Source organism: Lepisosteus oculatus, chromosome 25 (genome assembly GCF_040954835.1).
Source record: "Lepisosteus oculatus isolate fLepOcu1 chromosome 25, fLepOcu1.hap2, whole genome shotgun sequence".
NCBI lineage: Eukaryota > Metazoa > Chordata > Actinopteri > Semionotiformes > Lepisosteidae > Lepisosteus > Lepisosteus oculatus.
Window position 1 is genome coordinate 14,561,193 of NC_090720.1, and position 26,603 is coordinate 14,587,795.

Consider the following 26,603-nt stretch of genomic DNA (forward strand, 5'->3'; position numbering starts at 1 on the left):
TTTCTCGATGCATTTCAATTTTTTTCCTATACAATGATTTTTTGTCTTGCTGTGTAACTACTTGCTGCTTTTGAAACATACCTGTAGAAAATGCAACATACTCGGCTGAATTTATTTTCATTATCTTTTATTGAACCAATATAGTAACAAATGGAAATGAGCCAACTGGCAGGTTACATGTGTCATCATATTTTCCAGCACTGTAGAGTAAACAACAGAAAGAAATATGTGCCTGTAGTAGCATCCTTGGTTTAAATTAACATGGACTTCAGCATGTCCTGAATCACTTGACATAAAGGTTGCCCTATTTATACATTTATTTTCAAACCAAATCTTCCTGTTAGATAAACAACAGGCATAGAACCCCCCCCCCCCCACCACCACCCCCAACAGAAATATGTTTTGTAGTGTGTAGTGTGAAAATCAAGAATGGCTTTCATACAAAATAAATACATATCTCTAGAACCTCTCATACAAAACAATATTTTCTGTAACATCATATAAAACAATAGAAAATTGAGAAACGAAATAATAGGCCACAATGAAATCATAATATTGCGTGGAAGTGCAACATTGCAATATGTTTAGCTGGTGAATGCTGGAATATGTAAGAACAGGAGCTGGTCTACATGCTCTGGTCTAAGTGTGCTGTGCTGTAACTCTACCCCTGCAATGGAGACAACTCTCGCCGAGACGATATGTTGTACAGTACCTCGGCTCCAGTGTTTGCAGCATTAAGCGAAAGCCCGGGTTTTTAACAACGGCGTAGGGGCGCAAATCTTTTGCGTTAAAACTTGCTATAGACCTGGTGATTCGCTTCGCCCTTTCCGAACTATAGTATGTGGAAGCTTCGACACTTGTTCGAGGGTTCTCTGTTCTGCAGCAACAAGAACAGGCCGTTTTTCCTCCGACTCCGGATGGAAACGTGAAATATGATTTCGCATGTTCGTTGTATTCCCGAAATATTTTATCTCGGTATGATACAGCTTGCACACACACTGCATGGCTCTTATCCAGTTCATTTTTACCTTTTACTTAATAAAATCCAAAATGTGCCCATACGGTGGCTTTCCAAGTGGAGGCTGCAGGCCGTAGTTTGTCCATCTTCACAAACCGGGTAGCTTAGTTTAGTTCAAATGTAAGCATGGCGCATTGTTAACATATACGTCTTTACGTTTCACCAAGCTAGTAGTTTCATCTTAAGCCCAACAAACGAAACCAATATTATTTTCTCTATTTGTCCTTTACGTTGTATTGTTTTTATCGGAAAAATTTAGTACTGTGCATATTAAAAAATAAATAAAAGATCGATTATAGAGTTTTGTGCATCGACGCAGAATCGTACAAAAGAGATGCATCTAAGAATCTATTTTTTCCCCACCCCTAATTTATATTTTAAAATATTTGTAAAAATGCATTTTCTTACAAAAATCGCAAATGTACAGTAGGCTTGTAGTCTTCTCCGTCTTGGTGAAGTGAGAACTTGCAGGCTGTACACGTTTACTGTGCAACAGGATAACAGCTATTATGGCAAGTTAGTTCCACTGCAGTTTGTTTAAAAGTTTAAAAGTTATTTTAGTCCGTGAGAGAGAGAGAGCTAAGAGCCCAGTCTGTGGTCACTGCGCTTCAGCTCTTCCACTGTGTTGTCCAGCCTGTCCATCGATGGGACTCCTATAGCTATAACATAAAAATCCTGAAACAAAGATTTTCTTATCTTTTATTACAGACTGGAATGACCTAATTAAAATGATTTAATAATTTGCTGTTGAACTAAAATCACTCTAATCAAATATAACTTACAGTATAAGGTTCCCATAACTAACGGGGTATTTGTCTGGCAATCTGAGCTAAAGTTAAGGCTTGCACCCGTCAAATAGAAATTAAGAGCTGAGGTGTTCTGCTCACATTTTCAGCTTCACACTTCACATCTTCAAGCTTTTCCTGACTTGGCATCGGAGAGTTAGTGGCTGAAAGCAGAAAGCTAATGCACCCTTCTACATATTGATCTGAGGACCCAAGGGTGAGTTACCATAACCGTGCCCTCCTCTGTCCATAGGGTTACTCATAATCACTCAAAAAAGTTTAAATCTGGGGCCTAATGTGCCATAAAGATAAACTTGAATTAATAATTAATGGTTCATTAGACTTGCAGCAGTCAAGTTGAAGAATTTGTCTTGTGTGCCCAGAAGCAGCCATCTTCTAATATTGTAGGCATATATATGTACTGTGTAATAGTAGTACAGGTAGGTAGCTGTGTCAGCATGCGTAGGCTGCAGAGGAACAAGTAATAAGTTTACTGTATTCCATGCTGAAAAGATAAAAAAAGAGAAACATCATTTTGGCATGTTGTCCTTTCTTCTCTTTTCAGCATGGAATAAACCTATTACTTGTTCCCATACTGTATAATGGTACATACTGTATTGGAAAGAGATGAAACAGTAGCACAAACCAGTAGAAAATTAAGTAAAGTTTTAGACCAGGAAAGGAGTATGACTGATGTATTAAATTAATATTTCACTCAGGTCTTCATCAAGCAAGAAAGTGACAATTTGCTTCAGGCTGAGGAAAGACAAATGTCTTTACTATTTAGTTTTACATGGAAGAGACAGAAGTGTTACAGGTACTAGAAGAGCTTTAGATAAACAAATCTCCAGGGCTATAAGGAAACATGAAATATTATTCATATGTCATTAATACACCTATTCCAGCAATCACTCAATATGGGGCTAGTACCCTTTGACTGAAAGATTACTACAGTAGACCTCATCCATAAGAAGGGTGATAAAACAAAACCAATTAATTGCAGACCAATTATTCTTATTTGCATTACATATTAAGATTATAGAAATGATATTTAGTAATACATCAGAGAATTAGCTGAACGGTACTCACATTCTAAAGGAGAGATCCTAACTCACATTGCAGGCAGTAGCCCATCAAAAAAATACATGTACAGTACTTGGATTAAGATATGGTGAATGGATAGTAAACAGAATACATACAGTATAAGGAGCGTCTGTTAAAACTGGAGGTATAATTAACAGAACTTCGCAGGAATCTGTATTAAGACCACTTCCGTTCCTATTTGAGATTATTAATTGAGATTCTGTTATAAGTTGTACATTTGTTACATTTGCAGATGACTAACAAACATAGTAGACATGGCAAAGGATGTACAAAAGAATTTATAAAAGGTCTAAGAACGTATTTTATTGATGGTCCCTTACCGCGCGCTCCCTGCACAGCCCCGTTACCGTAATTGCAATATTACAGTGCAGGATGTTTCTTTCAATATGCAATTCTATTGCGTTTAAAAATCAATTTTAAAATTGTGTGCCCATGTATTTTTATGAATAAACCACAGTTGCATAAACTGTAGCATAGACGTAATTGATCAAACACATTAAAAAGTAGCCTATCAGTGGGTGTCGCGTAAAAGTTTATAAAACATGTTTCATTACAGTAAATCCAGAAACAATAAGCGAAGGTATTTCCTTTAGGTATTACAGTTTGGTAAATAAGGAATTATTTATCGACTAGCAAAACGGCAGTGCTATAACAACTATATACAGTAGCTACAGCTGTTTTATAGTGGATTTAAACAACTTCAAAACAGGTTTAACATTAACACCGAAGGTAAGTACTACATCTTTCCCACAGCTAAAGAAAGTATAGAATTGAAACTCACACTGGTGAAAGTAACGCGTAACGTGGCGTGTGGTTCATTATACAATATTTAATTTACTGTATATAAATGCATTAATGCAAGTACTCGAATATCAAACAGAATGCCGCTATATTCAAATAATCTCGATAATTGGAGTAGCCCCAATTAATTACCCAGTCTTAGGTACTGTGTCAGTTTTTTTTTTGAGAAACGTTTGTTCAATAAATATTTTATTTTTAAGAACATATAAGCACAATCTCGATCGAATGTCAACGGCGAGGATTTTAAGATTTTATTTGTGATCCAGACAACAGGCAAGATTGAAAATTGATATGTGGATTAATAAAGAAAATAAAGAACAACTTGGAATTTCGTAATTTAGATTCTTATTTTTGCGAAATAATTTTATCCTCATGATACTTAGCAAGCGCTAAAAATGTATATTTACAATTCGAAGTTTAAATTTCCTTTGTTGTTGGTGGGTTTTTTTTTACTGTCAAAGTAAATTCAAGGTATTTTAAGCTCTTAAAGCCCTCAGGAGATTTGGCATCACTAGCATCTGTATTCAAAAGGCTACAAACGACAAAGGCCATTCATCACGTTTGGTAGTTAGTCCCTTATTATTCCAAGAATCGTTCGTTCGCATACTCACACAACCCTTTGGGTAAAGACATGTCTAATGTTATCCATTTTAAATACACTTCTGTAGTTGCCACTCGTGTCCTCTGTGTTTCACAGTTCATTTTGAAGAAGTCCACTTTGTTTACTTTGTCAGTGCATTTGAGAATTTTGAACATATGGATCAGGTCATCTAGTAGTCCTCTCTGTTAAAGACTATAAAGGTCTGGTGTTGTTCCCTGCCGCTGGGTATCACAATGATTGTTACTAGTGTACTGAAGTACAGATGGTTAATGGAAGTGTACTGTAGTGTTTACAGAGTAAAATGTGGTTGAAAGTTGTGCACTGTTACTTATTAAAACGTTCTTAAAATATAGTAAGTTACTGACGTTCCTTTAAGGCATGGAATGTCTTTGATTGCTCCTCGCTGGACTGATTAAAAAGTTTGGAGGTAATGGAGAGGAGTCCCTATTACCTGTCAAGCGCTTTGAGTGGAGTGTCCAGATGTGCAAGGAATTATAATGATTAAAATTAAACACTGTGTTGTAAATTAGAATGGGAAGCACCTCAGATATGCCATTGAAGATACAGGCTTTAGGAGCATCAGTGTTATACTCAGCCTTAATGTCGACGATGCTGATGTTCAAGTAAAGATGTGCCATTCGGCAGAGCACTTTCCTTCTCTTCTGCTGTGCTCATTTTACCAGGAAGGCTTGGTCATGTGTGCAGCACGGTGGTGCAGTGGTTTGCATTTCTGGCTCACAGCACTGGAGTCCTGGGGTTCAATTGCTGGGGTTCTGTCTGCTTGGCGTTTGTATGTTCTTCCTATGTTTGTGTGGGTATCCTCTGGGTGCTACAGTTTTCTCCCACAGCCTAAAAACATGTTAATATGTTAATTGGCTTCTGGGAAAATGGGCTCTGGCGTGAGTTTGTGTGTCTGTGGCACACACACCCTACAGTTGGCTGGTGTCCTGTCCAGGCTGTACCCTACCTTGTGCCTGTTGCCTACTGGGATAGGCACCAGCTCCCTCTCGACCCTGTATTGGATAAAGCAGTTAGAAAATGGATGGATGGGTTTGGACATGTTCAGTTGACAGTTTTAGCACCGCCCAAATTTAAAACAATAAAAACAAATGAAGTGAATGCACAGGCCGGCTGTGTGGAGGATGAACAGTTTGTGTAATGATCCTGTCAGGACACAGAATGGAGTTGCATAGTGCTGTGCATTGTTTAAATACAACAGAGAAAGAGCATTGCCCTGTGAGCAGATGTGTTTAAATACAGGATATAATAACACTAGTATGCACAATACATAGTCTATATTTATACTATTTATATATATTTATATATATAAAAAAATAACCTCTTTACTGCTTTAGAGGTATGCCATCGCAGCACGATGTGTGCTCTTCACTGGCCAAAGACAATACATAGGTGGCACTTGTGCATTACATGTTAGTGAAACAATTACTTAATTTAATCTGTTTCCCTACCGTACATTTTTTTAAATTGACTTAATATTAAATGTTAATATGGAATTTTGTAACATAGTCTAGATTTTACATCTTGCTTTCTCGTCTCGAGACTGTGTTTGGAGTCTCTGACACTGCCCTCAAATGGTTTAAGTCTTACCTCACTGATCGCTGTCACTTTGTCTCTCTCAATGGGTACAGGTCTGAAATTGGTCTTGTCAAGTCTGGTGTCCCTCAGGGCTCAATACTGGGCCCCTTGCTCTTCAGCATTTACATGTTCCCACTTGGTCAGCTTTTAAGATCACATGGCCTCAGCTTTCATTTTTACGCTGACGATACTCAAATATACATCCATACCAAACCCGACACTGATGTGGCTGTCTCTATTCTATCTAATTGCATCTCTGACATAAAAATTTGGATGACTCAAAACTTCCTTCATCTTAACTGTGACAAGACTGAAGTCATGCTTATTGGTACCCCCCATCAACTTCGTAAAGCCAGTCCTGTAACCCTGTCTGTAGATGGCTCTGTACTTGAGCTCCAATCAAAATTGAAAAACCTTGGGGTTATATTCGATTCTGGCTTAACATTCGACCCACATGTACAGCATACTGTCAAAACATCTTTTTTTCACCTTAGAAATATCGCAAGACTACGCCCTATGCTATCATTAACTGTGGCTGAAAAGCTGATCAACATATTTGTATTCTCTCGAATTGACTACTGCAATGCTCTGCTCCCTGGGGTATCTAAATCTACTCTGAACAAGCTGCAGTATGTCCAAAATTCAGCAGCCAGAATCCTGACCAGATCTAGTGCAAGTGTTCACATTACTCCTATCCTGGAGTCCTTGCACTGGCTTCCGGTCAAATTCCGCGTAGACTTTAAAATCCTCATGCTCACCTACAAGGCTTTACATGGCTTGGCACCTCAATACCTGTCTGAACTTTTATCGCCCTACTCCCCACCTCGCAACCTCCGCTCTTCAAATTCTGCCCTCCTTACTGTCCCCCAAGCCCGTCTACATTGTATGGGCGACAGGGCCTTCTCCTGCTATGCCCCCAAGCTCTGGAACTCCTTGCCCAAGGATATTAGAGAGTCACCTTCTCTAAACTCCTTCAAATCCAGACTCAAAACCCTCCTTTTCAGAAAAGCCTTTACTTAACTGGTTCCATTCTTCACCCCTCTGCTCTTCTTAATACCATCTTCCACGGTCTCCTCTATTGTTATTGTTGTATTGTTGTAATTATAATTGTGTCCTGTCTTGTGAAATTTTCTTATTTATTGTTGTAGTCTTCTTATTTATTGTTATTGTCATCCTGTAAAGCGCTTTGAGAAGCCACCTTTAAAGGCGCTATATAAAATAAAGTTTATTATTATTATTATTATATTCTGAAGAATTTACTAGACTTTAATACAGAGTTTGTAGAAGAAATATGAGTTCTGGGTATTTCTCCAGTTTGGTCACTTACTGTAAGCATTAGTATTATGTTGCACACATACAGAAAGCTCCCATAGTTTTCCCGTTGCATCTAAAGCTAGTTGGTGTTCGACTAGGTGTACTGCTACACAAGTCTGCAGAGTCCTGGCCAGAGAAACAGGGCACTGGTGAGCTGAATATTCCAAAGCGGACCCCTGACAGGGCTCTGTCCTTTTGTTCCTTCTGTCTTGGAGCTCCTGGACACTCGAGATGATGAGTACCATGGATGGTCTGTTTCTAGCTCTCATCCTGGCTCCAGGTCTCCTATGCACTAAGCAATGAATCTTACTTATTAGTGTTAAATTTGATGGAACACTTGGAAATCCTGTATGGAATAAAACAAACTCTTTTGTCTATCTTGGGAACATAAGATCATTTAGATGTGTAATTTTTATTATTTGTTGTGCTCTCATAAGGATTTAGGAATAGGAATACTATTAGGAATATTTACACTGGTTAATATCGTGGTAAATTTGGTTAGTTGACAACCTTTGATTTTTGACACTCAGGTCCCACAGTGTAGGAAATGTGATTATTAACTGAGGTTTTGTTTATTTAAACTGTATTTACTGTTTACACTTAAAAAAATACATTAGTATTAAACAACAAAAGTATTATTTTTTTCAATAACACATGACCATCAAATGGTATAACATGGTATAACCTGTAGTGGGTATACAGTATGAAGCACAGTCCTGCAATGCAGAATTAAAAATGTGTGTGTACTAATCATGTCTGCAGTCTCCTGCCTGGCTGCTCATTCCTCAGTAATACCACATATTGTCTCATAATGGGGAGCTGTTTCTCCCCACTGACAGGCTCAGGAGCACCACAGTACACACTCTGCAGTAATAAGCAAGCACACGTTAGTGTTCATCTACAGTATTAAAGAAGATCTGACAGTAAGAGGGTTTTGTTGTTGTATAACAGTATATTGCTAACTGTTCTTATCTTTTGACTCTTTTCCACTAACCCCATAGCTTGTGGTGCTGTGTTTTTTGTAGTTCGTTTGAAACCTTTATAGTGAGTTGCCTTAGCTTGGCTAATGGCCAGTCGCTGTGTCTCCATCTCACATCTCTTGTTTCTGCTGCACTGCTGTGCTTGTCTTTGCCCAGCAGGATCGCATCATTCTTCAACACAAGGCTGCTGTGCAAACTTTCTTTTCTTCTCTGGAAAGTTTTGTAATCCACTTTAAAAATGTTTTCACTCCCTGCCAGTTTGAGCCATCCCCCTTCCCTCCCCTCCCACGTGAGGAAGAGCTATCCAGGGACAAAGCACTGAATAAGTAATGAAGGCACACAGAGAGAGGAGCGCTGGACAGGAGTTTGTCACAGGGATCAACATTAGATCCAAGCACGGGGAGTCAAAGAGTGGGAGGAGGGGTGGGGAATAGTTAAAGAATTTTTTTTTCTTATCTTCAAGAGAAAGGATCGTCAGCAGATATTAAAATCTGGCAATTATGAAGTTGGCACAGAGACAGGAGCATTTCCACACATAGACCAGCGGTTTTAGAGCTCAAAGAGCAGTGCTTCCCAGCCTCAGCCCCCTCCCCCTGCTTTATTTCAGTAGATGGTAGGCTCCATTTAAAAGGGTTCTTGTCATCTCTCAATGCTCTGTGTCCTTTAGCGAGCAGCGGCAGCAAGCACATTTTGCAGGGGGAGAGACCTGCTTCTCATTCCTTTACTGACTGTGTCTCACACACGCGCACAGAGACAGGCGTACTCGCACATGGACTTAACACACAACAGGTAGAGGGCACCTAATTATTCAGCAGCACAGGCTTTGCTTCGGGAAGAAAAAGAAAAAGGAGCTTTGTGGATTTTCTACTGTACATAGTACAAAGATAAAAAGAGGCACTTTTAGCTTCTGCTTCTTTCTGGTGCACCTGACACCATGCTGCCTTCTGTGGATTCCCTCCCCAGGCCAAAATTCTTAAAATGATGGACGACAACAAACAACTGGCTCACCGGATCGATGGGGCCATTCAGTCTGCCAGTCAGGAAGTGACCAACCTGCGTTCTGAGCTGTCGGCAACCAGCAGGAGGCTGGCAGAGCTGGGCGCCAACGAGCCCCCTGTCATGGAGAACAATCAACAGAACAGCCACGGTAAGAGGAGTTTGTCCAGCAATGTGCTCCAGCTGTGTGTAGTGCAAAGTGTCTCTGGTCTGTTGTATGCCAGGGGGCTGTTGTGTGCAAGTGTTTATTCTTGTGGAAAGTATGAATGGTGGCAGATTTTTAGCCCCCCCAGCTTTGATGTCTTTTTTTCCATAAAGTTCATTTGTTGTTTAATGATTAACCCGCTGAACTGAGGAGAGGAATGAGAGAGAGCAAGGAGGTGGCTGATTGGTAAAGAAGGCTTTTCCTTGTCATTCAATCTGGCTGTTTTCTGTTCCAGTGCTGCTCTCTCTCACTCTCCTCTCTGGTGCTTTCAGAAGCGGGAGTGTTAATGATTTCAGGCTAGTAAGCTATGTGAGATCTGGGAATCGCAGGCTGTACTGCAGCAAGTTTCTGCTGTCGCTGTGCTCTGCTTCGGCAGTGGATGGGATTTAGTTTTAGGGCTAAGGCAGCGTGGCACATTTTCTTTTCATTTCTATCTCTCCAGTCCCCTTGCTGATCTTCTGTTCCTACTGCTTTTCCTCAAGGCTGTGTGTTACTGTGATGGCAGTGTTTGCTGGAGGGCAGGAGTGTGGGGGGCTGGCACTGTAGGATTTGCTGTCTCTCGGGGAGCCCCCAGCATATGAATGAGTGTTGTCTGTCTCTCTGCAGTGAACCAGTGACAAGCAAGTCTGTTTTAGTTGCCTTTGCTGCCATTGCTGAATGGCCTGGGCTTCTGTAGCAGGATGAAGCCCCTGCTGCAAGCCTATCCAGGTGTGCAGAGAGCTCTCCAGCTGGGAGATTATCTCTGGTTTTAAACTGTTGTTGGGATCTAGGTCCTTTTCCTTTTCCCCTGTCTTGTCTCTTTGGAATGATGTTTAACCCCTGGGGTGTTGGGTGATGTTTTGTTGCAATCTAACAAGTGTCCCCCATGTTCCTTCAGAAAATGTTCTGAAAGCAGAGTGGCAACTTTTTGCCTTGTGCCTGTCTTGTGTAAAATTTTATTTTTTCTGCTAGTGCTCACAGAGGCAAACCTGTCACTAGTGGCAACAGATGCAGCGTTCTGTTGGCTTTCAAGATGATGTAATGCTGTTCCCCCAGCTAGTCGGAGAAGTGGTGCGATGAGCGGGAAGAGACTTGCTCCACTTACATACTCATGAGTGAGCAGCAGTGTGATGCAGCACAATTTCAATAAGCATTTTCACTCATATGTTCACATGTGTGAGTGAAACGCTTTCAGTTTCAGTTTTTTTCTCGAGTGGAAATGTAGCTCAGCTATAAAGTGTTGTCTTGGATGAAGAGAAAAAGAAATTGTTTGCTTTAAAGGTCTTACAGACTTTTTGAAAAAACTTTAAATATCATGACTAATGGTTTGGCTTCCTCAATGCATTTAAGACCCTCTGTTCTTTGTACTGTTTTACATGGTGAAGATTGGTGCTAGGTGATTTATGAATGTGAAAACATATGTTAACATCAGCAAAGATGTCTACTCTGTCATCTCTCTCTATACTCTGTCTGCTCCTAACTATCACTGTGATCACTCACTAGCTCAGCACACAGCTGTGTTAAAACATTTAAATGACTGAATTTACAGTTTGACTGGTAACTATTTACCTTCTATTTAACTTCATCACACAGGTCTGGGAATAGATGGTTTTTATTTACTAAATTGATAGCTGATTTCCTAATTGACACTCTACAGCAGCAGAGTGTCATGCTGGAGCAGATTTCCCTACATGGTGTAATTCTGATCCACAGAAAGTTATGTCAAGAATTCAGACAATAATTACAGTGAGTGAGAAAGTGAGAATCATGGTCTTAAATCAGCTTAGTTTTTTCTGCAAATCAGCAGTCTTCATTGGCTTCAGACACCTTCTGTGATATGTATTTGTTTAAGATCACATTGTGTGTCCTTTCAACAGTAATAACTTGTACAATTTTGCTTATGCTTCCCACAGAATAACAGCAGAGCAAAAGAATGTGAAGCCCTGCTTAAAATAAATAAATTGATCAAAAAGTGCTCTGTCTTTTATTTGTTTTTTAATATAATTTCACCAGTCTGGACTGGTTTCCCCTCTTTTCGAGGATACCATGATGACCCAAGAGCGGAATTGTGACGCACTCTTGACCAGCTTGTATTGTGCTGTGTGGTACCAGTGCCAGGGCTGCTGTTGTGCCTTGTCTCTCAACATCACTAAATTCACAGCTGCCTGTTTTAAAAAAAGGATTACAGTATGGAAGGCTTCTGTGGAGGGTGGACTGAAGCAGTCCCAGGTGGCACCTCACTTTGCCGCAGAATCTGTTTCCTTGTTAAGATCTGATTTGTGGAACAAAGAGGATATGATTTATTATGCGTCCCACAGCAGCTGAAAGCGTGTCAGGGGCATGGCCTTGGTTTAGCACACACGGAGGTATATGAGCCAAGCAGCAGTGTTAAACTGGAGAGCCATAGAGGCCTTTCTAGTGGGGGTGATGGGAGACAAAGCCAGTGCTGTGTCATGCCACATGATGTGTACACGGAACAAATTGCTCTGTCTGAGGGCCTGTCCTAGGCAGAGTGATACACAAGGCTTTTGCCTGACCAGTACTCTGGCATAGCTGCCCGGTTAGTGTTGCAGACAGGATTGGTAAAGTTAGAAATGAAGAGTGAATTAAATCCCACAGAAACTGTGACATAATTGTGCACAGCTCTCAATAGGTGCTATTATCCCTCAGTTTGTGAACATACTGTATGCTTCTGTGTTTATTATTGAAACTCTTCTTTCCTGAGCTTGCACAGATACTCAGTAATCCAGGAACCAAAATGTGACAAAGGACCAGCTGCAAAGGGTGTACTGGAGTTCTGGCCATGTTTTTTTTCTGTATAGTAGCAAGACTAGATTAGTAATTGCTTTTAATATAGAAAAAAAAGTATTTCTGGGTTGATGGAAAGCTTTCTGAGTACAACTCTCATTGTGGCAATATGTACATCATTACTGTTAGTGATTTTTTTAATAGTTTGTGGCTAAATAAATGCAGATTTCTCAGTAGGAACCTCAGAGTGTTAAATTACTTCAAGTATTTTATCTTTAATTTCAAGGTAAATGCGGTTACTCTACTCTTTTCTTCTGGACTGTGTCTCCAGGTTAAAGTATGTCTTTGATTGGCTTCATCCATCATTGAGGCTCCTTCTTTGTGCTGGTTTACATTTTAATTTTTATTGACCTGTCCCCTGTGATAACAAATAGGCACCCTTGGCCATGTCTGGACAGTGACAAATGGCTGATTGTTGTAAAATCAGAGTGGAAGCAAGGGAATCAGTTTTTTGTATATATTGGTGAATTTCCATTAGATTGGCCAGGTTCAGAACTGAAGAAGTTTGAATATGATTATATTTCAATCCCAGGATGAACATGTAGTTGTGTTTTGAGAAAATACAAAGTTTCTCTTGGTTGAATTTCATTCACTGAGACTGGAGGTATTCAGATGACTGGGGTTAAAAACTGCTTAATTTAATTAACATTTTATGATGACAACTCCTTAGTCTTAAGATACATAGTTAAAAAAATGTCCCAGTAATTAGAGCACACTCATTTGGGATTTCTCTGCTGAAGACTGAGAGAAGTTAATGAAAAAAACACAAAACCAGCTGGCAGTTGTTCTGAACTTCTGGAATAGGGTGTTCTAATGAGATTTAAAGTGTTTTGCTTCCTCTTTTGGAAGAGTGTCTTTGCCAAACTATTGAGCACTTCCAACATCCGCTCACTGTGAGATGGGATGACAGATACCCTAACAAGTTGGTGATGTCACACATGTCTTCAATGTCAAGGGCTGAGAGAACTATCCTATCTTGAAAACAGTTTTGTTGGATGAAGTCACGTGGTCCATGGAATCTATTGTGAAAGGACTGTTTAATAATTAATAATTATTAATAAATAATAAATATTATTATTATTAATTAATAATGATTTAATATATTTCCATACACGAGGCAAACAGTGGGGATAGGACATGTACGCTCATGCGTTATATGTTGCCTTTGCAAGCTGTGCACTCTCAGAGTTGGAGTTTCATGCTAACTTACAGTATACCATACAGTCACTGCTGTCTTCCTCTACACAAGGACACAGTTAATCTTTGTGGTGTTCTGACCAGCACCGCTCTCCCAGAAAATGCGGTGGCACTGTATAGTGTTATGGACCCAAAAGCGAAAGCACCAAGCCACAGTTGAGGGCTCACTATACAAGGGGCACAGATCAGGCAGCCACCAAGCTGAAGTCCGTGGCCGGAGTCAGGAAGCAAGGGCTGCAGGAGTGTCGATCTCATCAGATTAAGGCCAAAGGAGACATCTGCTGAGGTTGGGGGCCCTAGACAGCACAGCCACGATCAGAACTTGATTAGTCTTGCTCAGTACTGATAAGGAGGATTTCAATAGGGCTGTTGTTGACCCTGCTAAGAAGTCTATAAGACTCCCGATTCTTGGCCTGGCACACTGGAGCCACTCAATACACAGTTTCTCTGGGCACCTCAGCACACACACCTGCCAGGTTTTATTGAGCACTTTCTTCCTTCATCAACTATTTGCTTCTGTTCTGCAATTGTAGTCATCTGAACTTGGAACTGTGGTTGTCTGTATTTTCCTTAAAACAGACAATCACAGGCCTCCTGTCTCTGAGCCACCCATTTCACACACAGCTATATACTGTACATGTAAAAGGCTCTAACTGTAATCCTTTTGTGATGAAATAATCATAAGTTGATAATAAGTGATAATTTAGTGCTACTCTCAGTTGAATTATACTACTGCAGTGGCCTTGTTAAAATCCAGTTTACAAGGGAATCACCTGACTGAAGCCAGCTAGGATCTTCCTTTGTTTGCGCTCTTCCTAGCTGTCATGAACACATAAAAAATGAAAGTCTTTGATTTTGCTGCAGCTCAAGGCGCTGGCTTGTATTGGTCTGATTCTGATGGATTGAAATCACTGTATGTCTGAAAAGAGGCTCTCTTTGAGCTTCACTTCAAGGTAGGAAATGAAAATATATTTCTGTATGTCTCCTGAGAAATGTTTACTCTTGTAGTGTATGTTTGATATTGGACAAATGTGCACATTTTCTGCTTAGCAGAAGAAAGACTAAGTTAGATTTTAAATGGAGCTTCTTCTGTTTCTGTTTGAAATATTGTTTATCAATATAAAATGTAACACTATGATGTACAGGGTTGAGCTGATTGAGAGAAACACCATCTGACAAATAAATTCATCCATTGCCCTAATGTGTGGTGCCATGCTATGTCTGGGACAGATATCAGGGTGGATTGACTAGCTATGTTCTCAGACAGCAGCTCATTTTGCATCCAACTTATACAAAAAATGAGACAATACACTTAGCAGATTTAAAAAAAAATACAATTTGAACACAAGTTTTTAAATTCTTGCAAGTGGTTAGGTTGTGTGTTTGCTCTACTGAGAACTATATGACTCTCATTTCAGCATTTCAGAAGCCACATTTCAGAAGACACTGACTTCCGAAGGAGAATTGTTTTGCCCAGTCTCTTCCAGATGATGGAAGATTCCAAAATGCCAGTCCAGCTTTTCTAAAGAACTGCTTTTACTCATGTTTTTCACTTAGGTTTCTTTGCCATAAAAACAGCAAAAATAAAAATTAAGCTGATCTTGAAATTATTATTATTATTATTATTATTATTATTATTAATAATAATAATATCATTAACACCTCATACTCATATTAATAGTTAGCAACACTGTGCACAAACTTAAAAAACACTTGAAAATACAGAATGAGGAATTCATTTCAGAAAGAGTAATCATCAGGGCCTTATAGTGATCAGTACATTTTGGTTTTATTCACATGATAGATCAAGTGTATTTGTCAGTTGATTAGTTCCTGCTGAAGGTTCTCATTGTTCATTTAATAAAAACACAAGCACAGAGGGTTTTTTCCTTTCTCGGGCGTGCACTCTGTGGACTCACTGACCTAATGAACATCATGACACATCAGAGGAAACTCCCTTTGCTTTGCTAGGGTTTGAAGTGGATGCAAAACCTCTTTTCCATTTTAGTGTCACTACTATTTTGTGCTTGATAAATGGAAGAGAAGGTGGTGGTGCTATGTCTTAGTAATTACACGTTGCACTTTTTGACAAGCAGTTCAGGACCTGAGAAACAGCTGGCATCAGTGATTGGCTGTAGGAAATCATGATGTTAACATTTAACTGACTGAACATCTTCTTTATAGGCATAGAATCAGGTACAGAAGCCTGTGTGTTGTGTTTGAAAGGGTTGAATGGGCAGGTAAACTATATTTTGGCCTTGTTGTGTTGTTACTGTGGACTCATCTATAGAAATCGATCAGTTTTTCTTCAGTTTTTCACTAACTGATGGGTTCTGCAGCCCTAGTAGTTTTGGTAGAGGGGGTTAATTAAGTGTGTGAGTCAGTTTGGGGTGTATCTGCAGTTTTTTAAATGAGATGGCAAACAATAGACTGGCTATAATATTTTAATTAAGCCTGACAGCTTCTAGAGTGATGCTGACAATTAATCACCTGAATAGACCTCACTGTTGACTGAAATGTCATTAAACTTTAATTGTCAGTACTGAATAAACCTGGCAAATTATATCCTTCTGTTGTGTAATTGGTCAGTGATTCATTGTGTTCTGTAGAGAAGAGAAGATATGGCACAAGTACTAGATGAAAGGTATGCTTTCTATTTGCAACCTCAGATACTGTTTTATAGATTGAGTGCATTTTCATTTACTTATGCAAATAACACACAAGAAAGCCTTCTAGAATTTGAGGCTGAGTGTCTGCTACAGTACATACAACATTAGTAATGAGTGATCTGTTGTATAGCATACTATTTGCTCTCCATCAAAATGCATCTTTAGTGTCTAAGAAGAAAATAAGTCCCTAAAGCTAAAACTCAAAGACACCCTCATCCTAACAGGAGATCTGTCAGAATCTATTCCTATTCCAGCTCTGAAACATATGATACAGAAAGTCACAAGATAGCAGCCAGACATACCTGTCCCAGTCTACTTTACAAATGACTCTTCCATGTCTTGTGCTGAGAAGTGACAGTAATGTATTCATGCAATGAACTGCTGCTATCTTTGCATTATTAGCTATTACTTTGATGTCTAGGATCATTTGTTTAGAATTTTTAATTGTGCCCAAGTGCCAATTGATTGCATACTCTCATCCGTTTCAAGAAGGTATGCAGTGCCCAGTTGAATTTTTGAATATGAAAATATTATTTCTTTCCTGGGTTGCTTACTTACTGGAGGGTAACTGTGCTGACAAATGATTGGGTCCCCTTGAAGTGACTCTGAATCTGGTCCAGTTCATGCAAAAATTGTTGCTCACTTTAGTGAAATTGCCAAGATACAGAGATAAGGACTAGGTGGTACAATATGCACTTAAAGGGGACCTGCAATGCTATTTTTATATTTTGGGATTAGGAAGAATGAGCAATGATGAGTGCATTTCACACCACAATAAAAGTAAAATGTACAGAGTAACCTATAAAACCTCCAATTTACATAAAAAAATAGCAGATTTCCAGGCATGTGCAGCACCATGTTCTGCAATTCGGAATGAAGCAACAAAACATTTGGTGAGGTGAAGATGCCCTATGACATTGTAAACAAGCAGGTTTGTAAATAAATCTTAATCCAACAGAATAATTGTTCCTGGGATTGAGAAAGTTTTACTGACAAATACCACTTGTTAATTCTGCATGCAGATCACTTTTTTGCAGTGAAATTTCTGCTGCACAACCTGTACTTAATATTCACATTACATTAGTTACAACAGTGACTAGTGAGTAGGAAGGGCCTCCTCACATCGCAGTTCATGAAAACTCTCGCCTATGGCGAGACCAGAGGTTTGCAACAACATGGTAATTTACAGTACTTTCACCAAATTCACAATTTTCCGCTTAATTCGAAATGTGTACATTTTTTTCTATGCCGTCAATAAATTTTTGTTACCATGATTTAATAACTGGTCAGAAAAATCAGGGCTCAAGTTCCCTTTTAAAGCTGCTTACAGAGTGAAAGTTTTTTTTTAAATATTGGTTACTCACCAGTTAAAAATTTAAAGTAATTCATGAGCGTAAGGAGCTAGTGCTAATCCCTGTTTCTGTCACTGCTCAGTGCTGACAGCATTTTAATGAAATTGAAAATTTCATTTCTCTGTTTTCCAAAGTTCCTTGAACCTGTGGTTTTCAAGTGATACAGGGCAGTGTATGTGAGCAGTCGGGGCCCCTGTTGTGCCTCTCCGGGCCCCAGGCTACTCCCCTGCAGCTATGCTGGGCTGTCTGCCATGCTCATTGACAATTAAGGAGAGTCAGAATCCATTTAGCTTTTTGTACTCATATGCAGATTCATCATAATGTTGTTGACTTCTAATTTGGTATTGGTGCTTGAGAGCCTGGTGCTGATTCCTGTACAGTATGTGTTGAAGTGCAGCAGGTTTCCAGCTGCTCTGTGAAAGCAATAGTACTCTAAGCCAGGCATCCTGGGGAGACAAACATTATTAATACACATTGCCAAAAATGGAAAAAAGATGAGTGCAAATATTTTCATGAAATACAAGATTATCCTCCTGCCTAAAGCTTTTGACCCGTGTTTCTTTTATCTAGAAATATATACAGTATGTGTCTGAATATAGAAGCCTATGCATCCTGCACACATCATGCATGTGTTTATCCATCCAATTTAGGCTGTCAAAGGTTTAGATTCTGCTGCAGTCAGAGTCGTAAGGAATGTGAATGCTGAAGAAAAACAAAGTCTATCTGGATTCACGTGATTCCAGGTAATGAATTTAAAGTCATTACAGTTGCACACAGGCCAATCAAATTTCAGAAACCAGCACCATCAGGGTATTAGAGTACCAGTAAGAGCCCAGGTAGGGGGATGATTGTGTACAACGTTGGATTCAACCCATCTTGCTCATTTCTTTTCTATTTATTGGTTGATTAGAGAGGTCTCTGTTCTAGCTGTTTTTGAAAGAAAGTTCCTTTCAGGCTTTGAGTAAAGAATTGCCAGCTGTTCTTAAATACGCCATGTGTACAGTATGTTTGACTTGGAATATAGTGCAAGACTCATTTCAAACTAAGAGCAGTAGGCTTTACAGTAAGGGCCATGGAAGTACTGTATGGAACAATCAAATTTGTTTCAAGTTTCTGCTTGACTGTCTAATTTCATTGATCAAATAATTTCTGTACTAATTACCAAATGGGTTACATGAGCCAAGTGGCCTCCTCTCAATGTGGCATTTTTATATTCTCTTTTATCAATAGGAAGACCTCTGTAAGGAAAATGCTCTAATGACCTCTTTGAGCAGAGTTTCTTAGAGCACTTCATTACTCTGGGTCACATCCCTGGTGTTTTAAGTGTTTTATTTGTAATGTGTAGAATCTTGGTCATCTGGATCCAGCAAAGATATTGCTGCTCTGGGCTCAGTCCAGATAAAAGCAAACAGGTACTTTCCCAGGCTCAAAGCTATTCCATTGTCAATGGAAACCATGTGAAAATGCATTCAAACCTGAAAACAACAGATGCTCTTTTTAACCAGACGGTAATGTCTGTAACAGATTGTCCAGCAGTTTTGGTGATGACACCTTAGACGCTTTCTAGATACAAAATTTGTTATCCTTTGAGATCCTTGGATCAATTACATACTGAAAAAATAATATCCTAGATTAATGGAATGGCCTCATTTCATTTGTAACTTTGCATATTCACAGAATAATTTAAAGCAAACTGCAAGCTTGTCTTCTAGGTACAGTATAAGTTACTAAGATGACAGTTGCTTTTTTCAGTGTATTTTCTTTCTCAAGTCAGCATTTAAATTCCCTCTCTCTTGGTCCATATGACCTGTTGGAATGTTACAAAAGCATTGTTTAAAATAAACTGGAAGACTGATCACCTCCAGCTACAACAAAGGCCTGTAGCTGCATTGCAGACTGCCCTGCTTGTGGTTGAGATGTTCCAGAGTCTAGATGTCAGGCCCATGTAAAAGGCTTCTCCAGAAAAGCCGCAGTGTAATATTTTAAGTTAGGTCTTGATCCTGGCGGGTAAACTCTTAAGAGCTTGAGACTCTCGCTTTCTCTCTGTTCGACAGTTATGACTCGTGTCAGCAGTCCCAGAACACTTGTTTCACTCTGTCTTTGTTTTTGTACTCTGTCAAGGTTGACTGACCCATTAGCCCCTATCTGGTAGCAGTGTGCCACATTAAAGTTTGGTACAGAAAGCAGCTGCTTTAGAGCCATCTAAGATCTTCAACCAAGTACTGCGTTTCTGGTTGGCTGTCTAATTTAATCTGCAGCAATTCCTGATCACTGCTGTTGGACTGACAGGGTTCTGTCTCTACAAGCAAATATCCCATTTTCTTCATCTTCCACTGACCGCAAAATGGGCAAATGACTGCAGTTGACTCTTCGACAGTTACGCTGCTTAAATCCCCATATTTTCTTTTAACATTGTACCACCAGAGAGCATCTCTTTGTGTTCTGCATAATACATAAATTACATATTCAAAGCAGACGGCAGTAGTTGGAAAGGCTCATTAGATAGCAGTTTCTCACATTCATCAGAGCCAGCGTCATTAACAATGCTGAGGAAGGAGCCTGGTGTGCAGAGATGGGAGCTGATGTTTCTGCAGAAGAAGCCTCACAGCACGAACTGTGTCTTGTTGCTCATTTTAAACTAGGGCTCCTGCACACACCCTCACTCACAGACAGCAGACATTGGACTTCAATCGTCTCACCAAAATCATAGTAGAGAACATTTTAAATGGGCTTTTTATTTTAACTACTTGGCTACTGCTTGATGAGAACGCCAAGGCTGTAAGCAACTGCAAATATTATCACCTGCTTTTAAAACTGACAGAGCACTCAGATATATAATTGAATATCTTTGCAAATTGGAAGATATGTTCATCTTTAAAAAGCAATAAAAACAGCTAAGAAATAGCTGTTGCAGTTTATAGAGATAAAATTAAGTTATTTTATACAAATGAAGAAATTATTTTTCTTATGGAGGGGGCGGTTATTCAGTTATTTTTAATCTACTTTGATTTTAGCTCAAATGTATTTACAGTATAGTCTTTAAACATGGGCACCAGTGAAATCTGTTTTGTTCTAGGTATGTTGTCCATTTTTAAAGAGTTACCCTTCCTTCGGTACTTCTCTCTTTTGATGTGGCCTGCAGTTTTGTCACAACTGGTCATTGAGGATGAGTTGGTTCCCACTCAAAAATAAAATAAAAATTCAATTTAATGGAAAAACAAATCTATCTTGAAAATATCTGTCAGATAATTTTATACTGTCAGGGGTTTTTCATTCAATAGGTATAATTCATGTCACGCTCGTAAACCCCTCCTCTTAAGGACGCTCCAGCCCTTTTGTTTTCAACTGATCTCCTGCACCTGCCTCCGGTTTCTGCCCCCTGTCCTATAAAAGCCAGGCGTTACTGCCAATCTGGGCTCAGCTTTGGAAGATGGATGCCCAGAAGCCTGCCTATCCGCGAGCCCAGGAGTGATTTGACGGCACAGGCTTCATCATGGCGTCCTGACCTTAGTCCTGGATTAGGGAGCGTCTGATCCCGTGACCCCCTTTTATTTCTCTGTCCCTCCGCCGGATCCCGCTCCGGCTTTTAAACTTTGTCTTCATCAGGATGGATCACCCAGTCTTGGACTATTTCTACTTATGGATTTGCCTCAGACTCCCTTGCACTGTTTGCCTCGGCCACACCTCCCCTGAACACCAGCGCACCATGGACACGCCCCCCTGTTTTCCTTCCAGCCCCTTGCATGCCTTTTTCCCCATGTTTTCCTCACTCCTCCCCGGATTGTGTTGTCCGCATAGGGTCCTGAAAGAATGCTTCGTTACAATTCAAGTGTATTGAAATACAAATCAATTTTCTCATGCAGCTTAATGGTTTCTTAAAATGATTAATAAGCAATTTATAGAATAGGGTCAGAGATGCTTTTATGTTGATGCCATTTTAAGGGATAACAACATCTTAAACTTTGCATTATTGTTTTTCTGCATAATTATCCATTATCCATAATTATTTAAAACTTAAGTACTGTAAGTAGTAAATCATGCTTATGTGGAAATAAGACCACATCGGTAAAAAGAACAGCAGTTTAGGGATACATCATTATTCAAGAAAAATAAAAAACTATGACTTTATTCTAACGCATGATATTTCATCTATTGGCACTGACCTGGCCGAACCATGTGGAGGAGAAGAAACATGCTAGAAGTACCCTGCATCTCTAAGCAGTAGTCAGCAGTGTAATCAATGTTGTAGCAGCGTAGAGGGAGCGAGTGGCTGTACAGTATATTGAAGGTAATTTCATTATGTAAGCCACATCAACTCATTGGGCCAGGGCTAATCCTGGATTCTGATGGTTGAGTGCAGGTGAGGGATGGGACACCAGTCTATCACAGTACTGTGCTGCATTTATACAACTGGGTGGACTCACAACCCACCGCTTATGAGTCCAGAGACTTGCCCTCTACGCTACACTGCCCCCTACACAAATCTTAATTTTAAAGGATTTTCAGAGGGAGGAGGTAAAACTGGTAATAATGTGACATGTATGAGAAATAATAACATATACTCAAGTATGGTGTAGTGTTTTGGTATCAGAAATGGGTTTTGGACCCACCTGTAGGTAATTAGAGAGACAGAGGCCTGCTGTGATATATGCATGGATCTGACTCCTCTAGTCCTTGGACTGCACCTTCATCCAGCAGGAAGCAGCCCTGTTATAACTGGGCTGAAAGACTGGGAGCCACTCAGAGTTCCATGAATTATTAAGGAGAATTGATCTCCCTGCCTTGTAATCATATGCTCAGGCTCTCATTTGTACTAAAGGCCCTGCAAAACCACAGATAGACAGTTTCTCAAGACCCTGTTTGGGTATGTAGCGTAGATAGAGGATATGATTCACTCTCTTTTTTTCAAGTTCTGTGGAAAATCATGGTGGTTAGTTGATTGAGGAGTGGATTCTGACAGTCCCCTGTTGTGCATACATTTTTGTATTTATACAGAAAGCATCTCAGGTTTTCATCCAGCTGCTCCAGCCTCTGTCTTCTCCTAGCCTGTTCTTTCCCAACAGGTAATAATAATAATAATTGCTTACACTTATATAGCGCTTTTCTGGACACTCCACTCAAAGTGTTTTACAGGTAATGGGGACTCCCCTCCACCACCACCAATGTGAAGCATCCACCTGGATGATGCAATGGCAGCCATAGTGCGCCAGAACGCTCACCACACATCAGCTATCAGTGGGGAGGAGAGCAGAGTAATGTAGTCAATTCATAGAGGGGGATTATTAGGAGGCCATGATTGGTAAGGGCCAATGGGAAATTTGGCCAGGACGCCGGGGTTACACCCCTACTCTTTTCGAGAAACGCCCTGGGATTTTTAATGACCACAGAGAGTCAGGACCTCGGTTTTACTTCTAATCCGAAGGACGGCGCCTGTTTACAGTATAGTGTCTCTGTCACTATACTGGGGCATTAGGACCCACATGGACCGCAGGGTGAGCGCCCCCTGCTGGCCCACTAACACCTCTTCCAGCAGCAACCTTAGTTTTTCCCAGGAGGTCTCTCATCCAGGTACTGACCAGGCTCACACCTGCTTAGCTTCAGTGGGTTGCCAGTTGTGAGTTGCAGGGTGATATGGCTGCTGACATAAATAAGAATATCCGCAATCAGAAAATATGAAGCCCAGAAGTCATTTGTCCCAGTTTGTGTGTTTAGTAGTTAGTAGCCAGTTATCCTAAAGGTTTAATCGAGACATTTTTGAAGGAAGCCAGGGAATCTGTTTCAGCAAAATGGCTGAGTATATTCCTTTGTGTAAAGATGTCTATTTCCACTTCTGTCCTCTGCTTTGCGTTTGACTTTTAATTATGAAGTCAACTTGCTTGTCTTTGTCAATGCATTTTTTTTGGAGTCTGTTTGTAATCTGTTCTGTTGAAGACTAAAATGTTGAAGTTCTTTCAGCCTTTAAGTTCCTTTAAGTCCCAGAATATATCTGGTGGCTCTTCTCGGAACTTAATTAATCATTTTGAGCATCAAACTGCCACTTCCCCTTGACAGCCTCCACAATGAATTCCACATTTAATAATCAGCCTGATTTTTTAAAAACCACGCCTACAGAACTGGCAACAGATTATATCTCAATGAAGTGTCCTGTACTCACTTTGTGTCAGAGAAACTAAGGGAGTGAATCCCATGTGTGTGTTCTGCTGAGAGAGTTGATTTATCTGTCTGTCTCTCCAGTCACTTGATGAGATCAAAGCCTGCTCTTAGTTCACCATGTGCATTCAGCCATTCGGGTGCCTTGCAGCTTAAAGTCTTTCAGTGACAGATTGGTGTGTTAGAGACTGTCCTTCCCTATTGGAATACAGTATATCATATAGAAGGTTCACGTTGAAACACGCCCAGGCATCTAGTTATCAATGGCACAGGTTGGAGTTCAGGAAAACAGAGGTTGCCATGCAGGACTGTGTGTGCCTTTAAATACTTACGACCAAGGACAATTCTTCCCCAAAGACCCAGACCATTCACTGCTTGCTGTCTAAACTATGTTTAATTCCTAACTTCATCCGGTACTGTACAAGTACCAGTGTGATGCCATAGAGGACCAGTAAGGGTCTTCCCTATTGCATATTTCTGGTGGATGGAGGAGGCTAAAACAGGGTGGTTTCTACCAGCTAAAACTTTAGATTGCTGTCTCTTCATAACAAAAACCAGTCCTGCAGAGCTCAGTGTATACAGACTTACAGTGTATACAGTGTAAGTTACATTTTTTGTTCAAATTCAGCATCTAAAGTGTATTTATTGCCACTTGTTCCTCTTATAACAAAGTATTGGCCTTTGTTAGTGCTGTGAGAGTACTAAAACTGCTGCTGTTATGTTCACTGGTGACCTGTTTTGGGACAGCTTGGGCATTGCATTTGCTGAAAGGTGTTGTCCCAGTGTTAATACTTCTGGATGCACATGTGAGATGTGTGCCTACTGTTGTACTGAATCAGGGTCCAGCCAGTGGGTATCTCTGCTCCCTGAGAGCACACATTGCTCGCGAAGTGGCTGCCATGTGTTCAACAGTGTGCCGGCGGTCTGTGCTGAGAAACACTCCCATACTCTGCCTTCCCCTCAGACAGCTCCCTGGGTTTGCAGCTAATGCAGCGTGACAGCGATTGTGTTGTAACAATAGCCAGAGCCGGGCTGAGGAAAGATGGCAAATTTGGCCGCATGTTTTTCTACACCCCCGAGGGCTGTTACGGGCTGAGTACAAAGTTTTGTTTCTGCAAGGAATCACAAAGTGTTGGTGCTGTGAAGAAACAAGGCAACTCTGATATACACAGAGGTAAAAGCCAGCTACTCGGCCACTGTCTGTGAACCCACTGAAGACTTTGCTTCAGTGCACAACTCACTTCTTCTCCAGCAAAGCAAAAAACTGAGACATGTACATGTACTGTAACAAGATTGATTGAATTGCTCTTTTTCTGCCTGGTCTCTTTTTCTCTAGTGTGTGGCTTGGAAAGTTCACTTTTCAAACTGTTGCGGTTATTGCAATCTGCTCTCTTGTAACTATAGGTCTAATTGTGTGTTTATTTAAGCTGTGATACTCATGTTCTTCAGAATTGAACCAAATGTTGCTCAAATGGCCACCACTGTTACAGTTCACAGTGTGGTTAATAACTTGTTTGAATCTGTTGATTCCACAAGCTGTAATATTCTCCTGATGTCCTGCATATCTTTATATAGTCTTCAGAATTACCGGTGGATCATATTGGAACATATTAAATGTTCTGAGTGTTTGGCTGCTTTACCCAAGATGGTTCAGTATTTACATCTCTACGGACTGTGTTGGATCAATGATATTCAGCCACTTGAACCCACAGTGATTTCAGTGCACAGCCATAGCCTGGTAGCTAGGGGAAGTTGTGCCAGTGCTGGGCAGCACAGTTCACATGTAAGGGCCAGGAAATGGCAGTTCTAAAGTTATCAGCAGTATACAGATCAGCCCTTATAGACCCATCAGCACCATCATCAACAGCCCCAGCTCACTGTAGATGGTGAAGCTCATACAGGCAGCTGCTCTTGTGGTGTGTAGTCCTAATTCTGTTGTCAGACTGAAAGGTTTGCTTTCAATGTCTGTGAGAAGGTGGAGGAAGTGTTTAGTCCCGTTCTATCCAAAGACGCCCGCATTGCCTTTAATCACTGGGCAAAAATGGTTTTGAATTCTGCAGTGCTGCTCTCTCCAGCCTCCTGGAGCAGACAATGCCCATTATTTCACAGCAGATGGCTGCCACACCAATCCCAGGTGATCAGTGGTATTATGCATATTCTTTTGGCATTAACTGCCAGTTTATCTAGCCGAAATCACCCAAGCAGAACAAGAGATAAAACACATGCCACCTTAATATGCCAGCTTTATTATAGAAATGAAGAAAAGTAAACTTGCCAGTCTGTAATTCTTGTAGAATGAGTCACTTGAAGGTGAAACTGAGAAAAATAAAATATGTGACTTAATAGGATAAACTCCCAAACCAATTTTACTTCAAAATGTCATACTGTAAATGCTTTTTTTTTAAAGTCTTATTAAAATTTCTGAAGCAAGAATTCAACAACAAGAACAGTTATCTGCTGCAGTGATGTTAAAATTTGTGTTTTATGTTTTTATAAGATTTAAAAAGTGTGCTTTCTGTTTTTTTTTAAAAAAGAAATATAAACCAATTTCTGTTTTCACTGGAGGCTTTTGCAACTGAAGTTGTTGACAGGCCAGGAGACAGGGAGAGGTGATAATTTGTGAAAAACGGGTATGCTCATTAACAGTAGGCATGTCAGGAACTGAAAGCCCATGCAGAAATAGTGTGAGTTAACAAAGTGACCAAGCCTGTTGAAAGACATTCAGCTGGGTTTGTCAGAGGATGCTCCATCTGTGGGATCTGACACTACTGCATTTTCTCAAGATGAAACGTTGCCTAGTATGTGGATTTGCTATAGCAGCACAGTGAAACTGCACCTTCTCTACTGTCTGTTCATCTGCTGAAATCTCCGAATTTCTGTCTTTTGTCACGCTGCTCTGTCTGTTTTCTGTACTAGCTGTAATGATGCAGTATGTAATAACTTTCTGAATACTCTCTTGTTTTAAAGGACTGCTTTGTGTGAGATGTGGGAAGTAAAAATGATCAAAATATGTTTTGTTAACAATTGAATGTAATGGAAACATACATT

At 40.1% G+C, this 26,603-nt stretch overlaps 1 protein-coding gene across 6 annotated transcripts in view; it reads left to right on the plus strand.

Annotated features, from left to right (window-relative positions):
* Window positions 1–26,603, plus strand: part of LOC102682811 (kazrin) — a 618,046-nt gene that overhangs the window by 250,397 nt on the left and 341,046 nt on the right. For 5 of the 6 annotated variants that reach the window (XM_015336776.2, XM_069184014.1, XM_015336780.2 and 2 more), the window contains one exon: window positions 9,163–9,346. In XM_015336776.2, the coding sequence (XP_015192262.2) occupies window positions 9,163–9,346 (184 nt within the window). Of the gene's footprint in view, window positions 1–8,841; window positions 8,989–9,162; window positions 9,347–26,603 lie in introns of those variants that run through there. The other variant, XM_069184016.1, reaches the window with a different exon arrangement.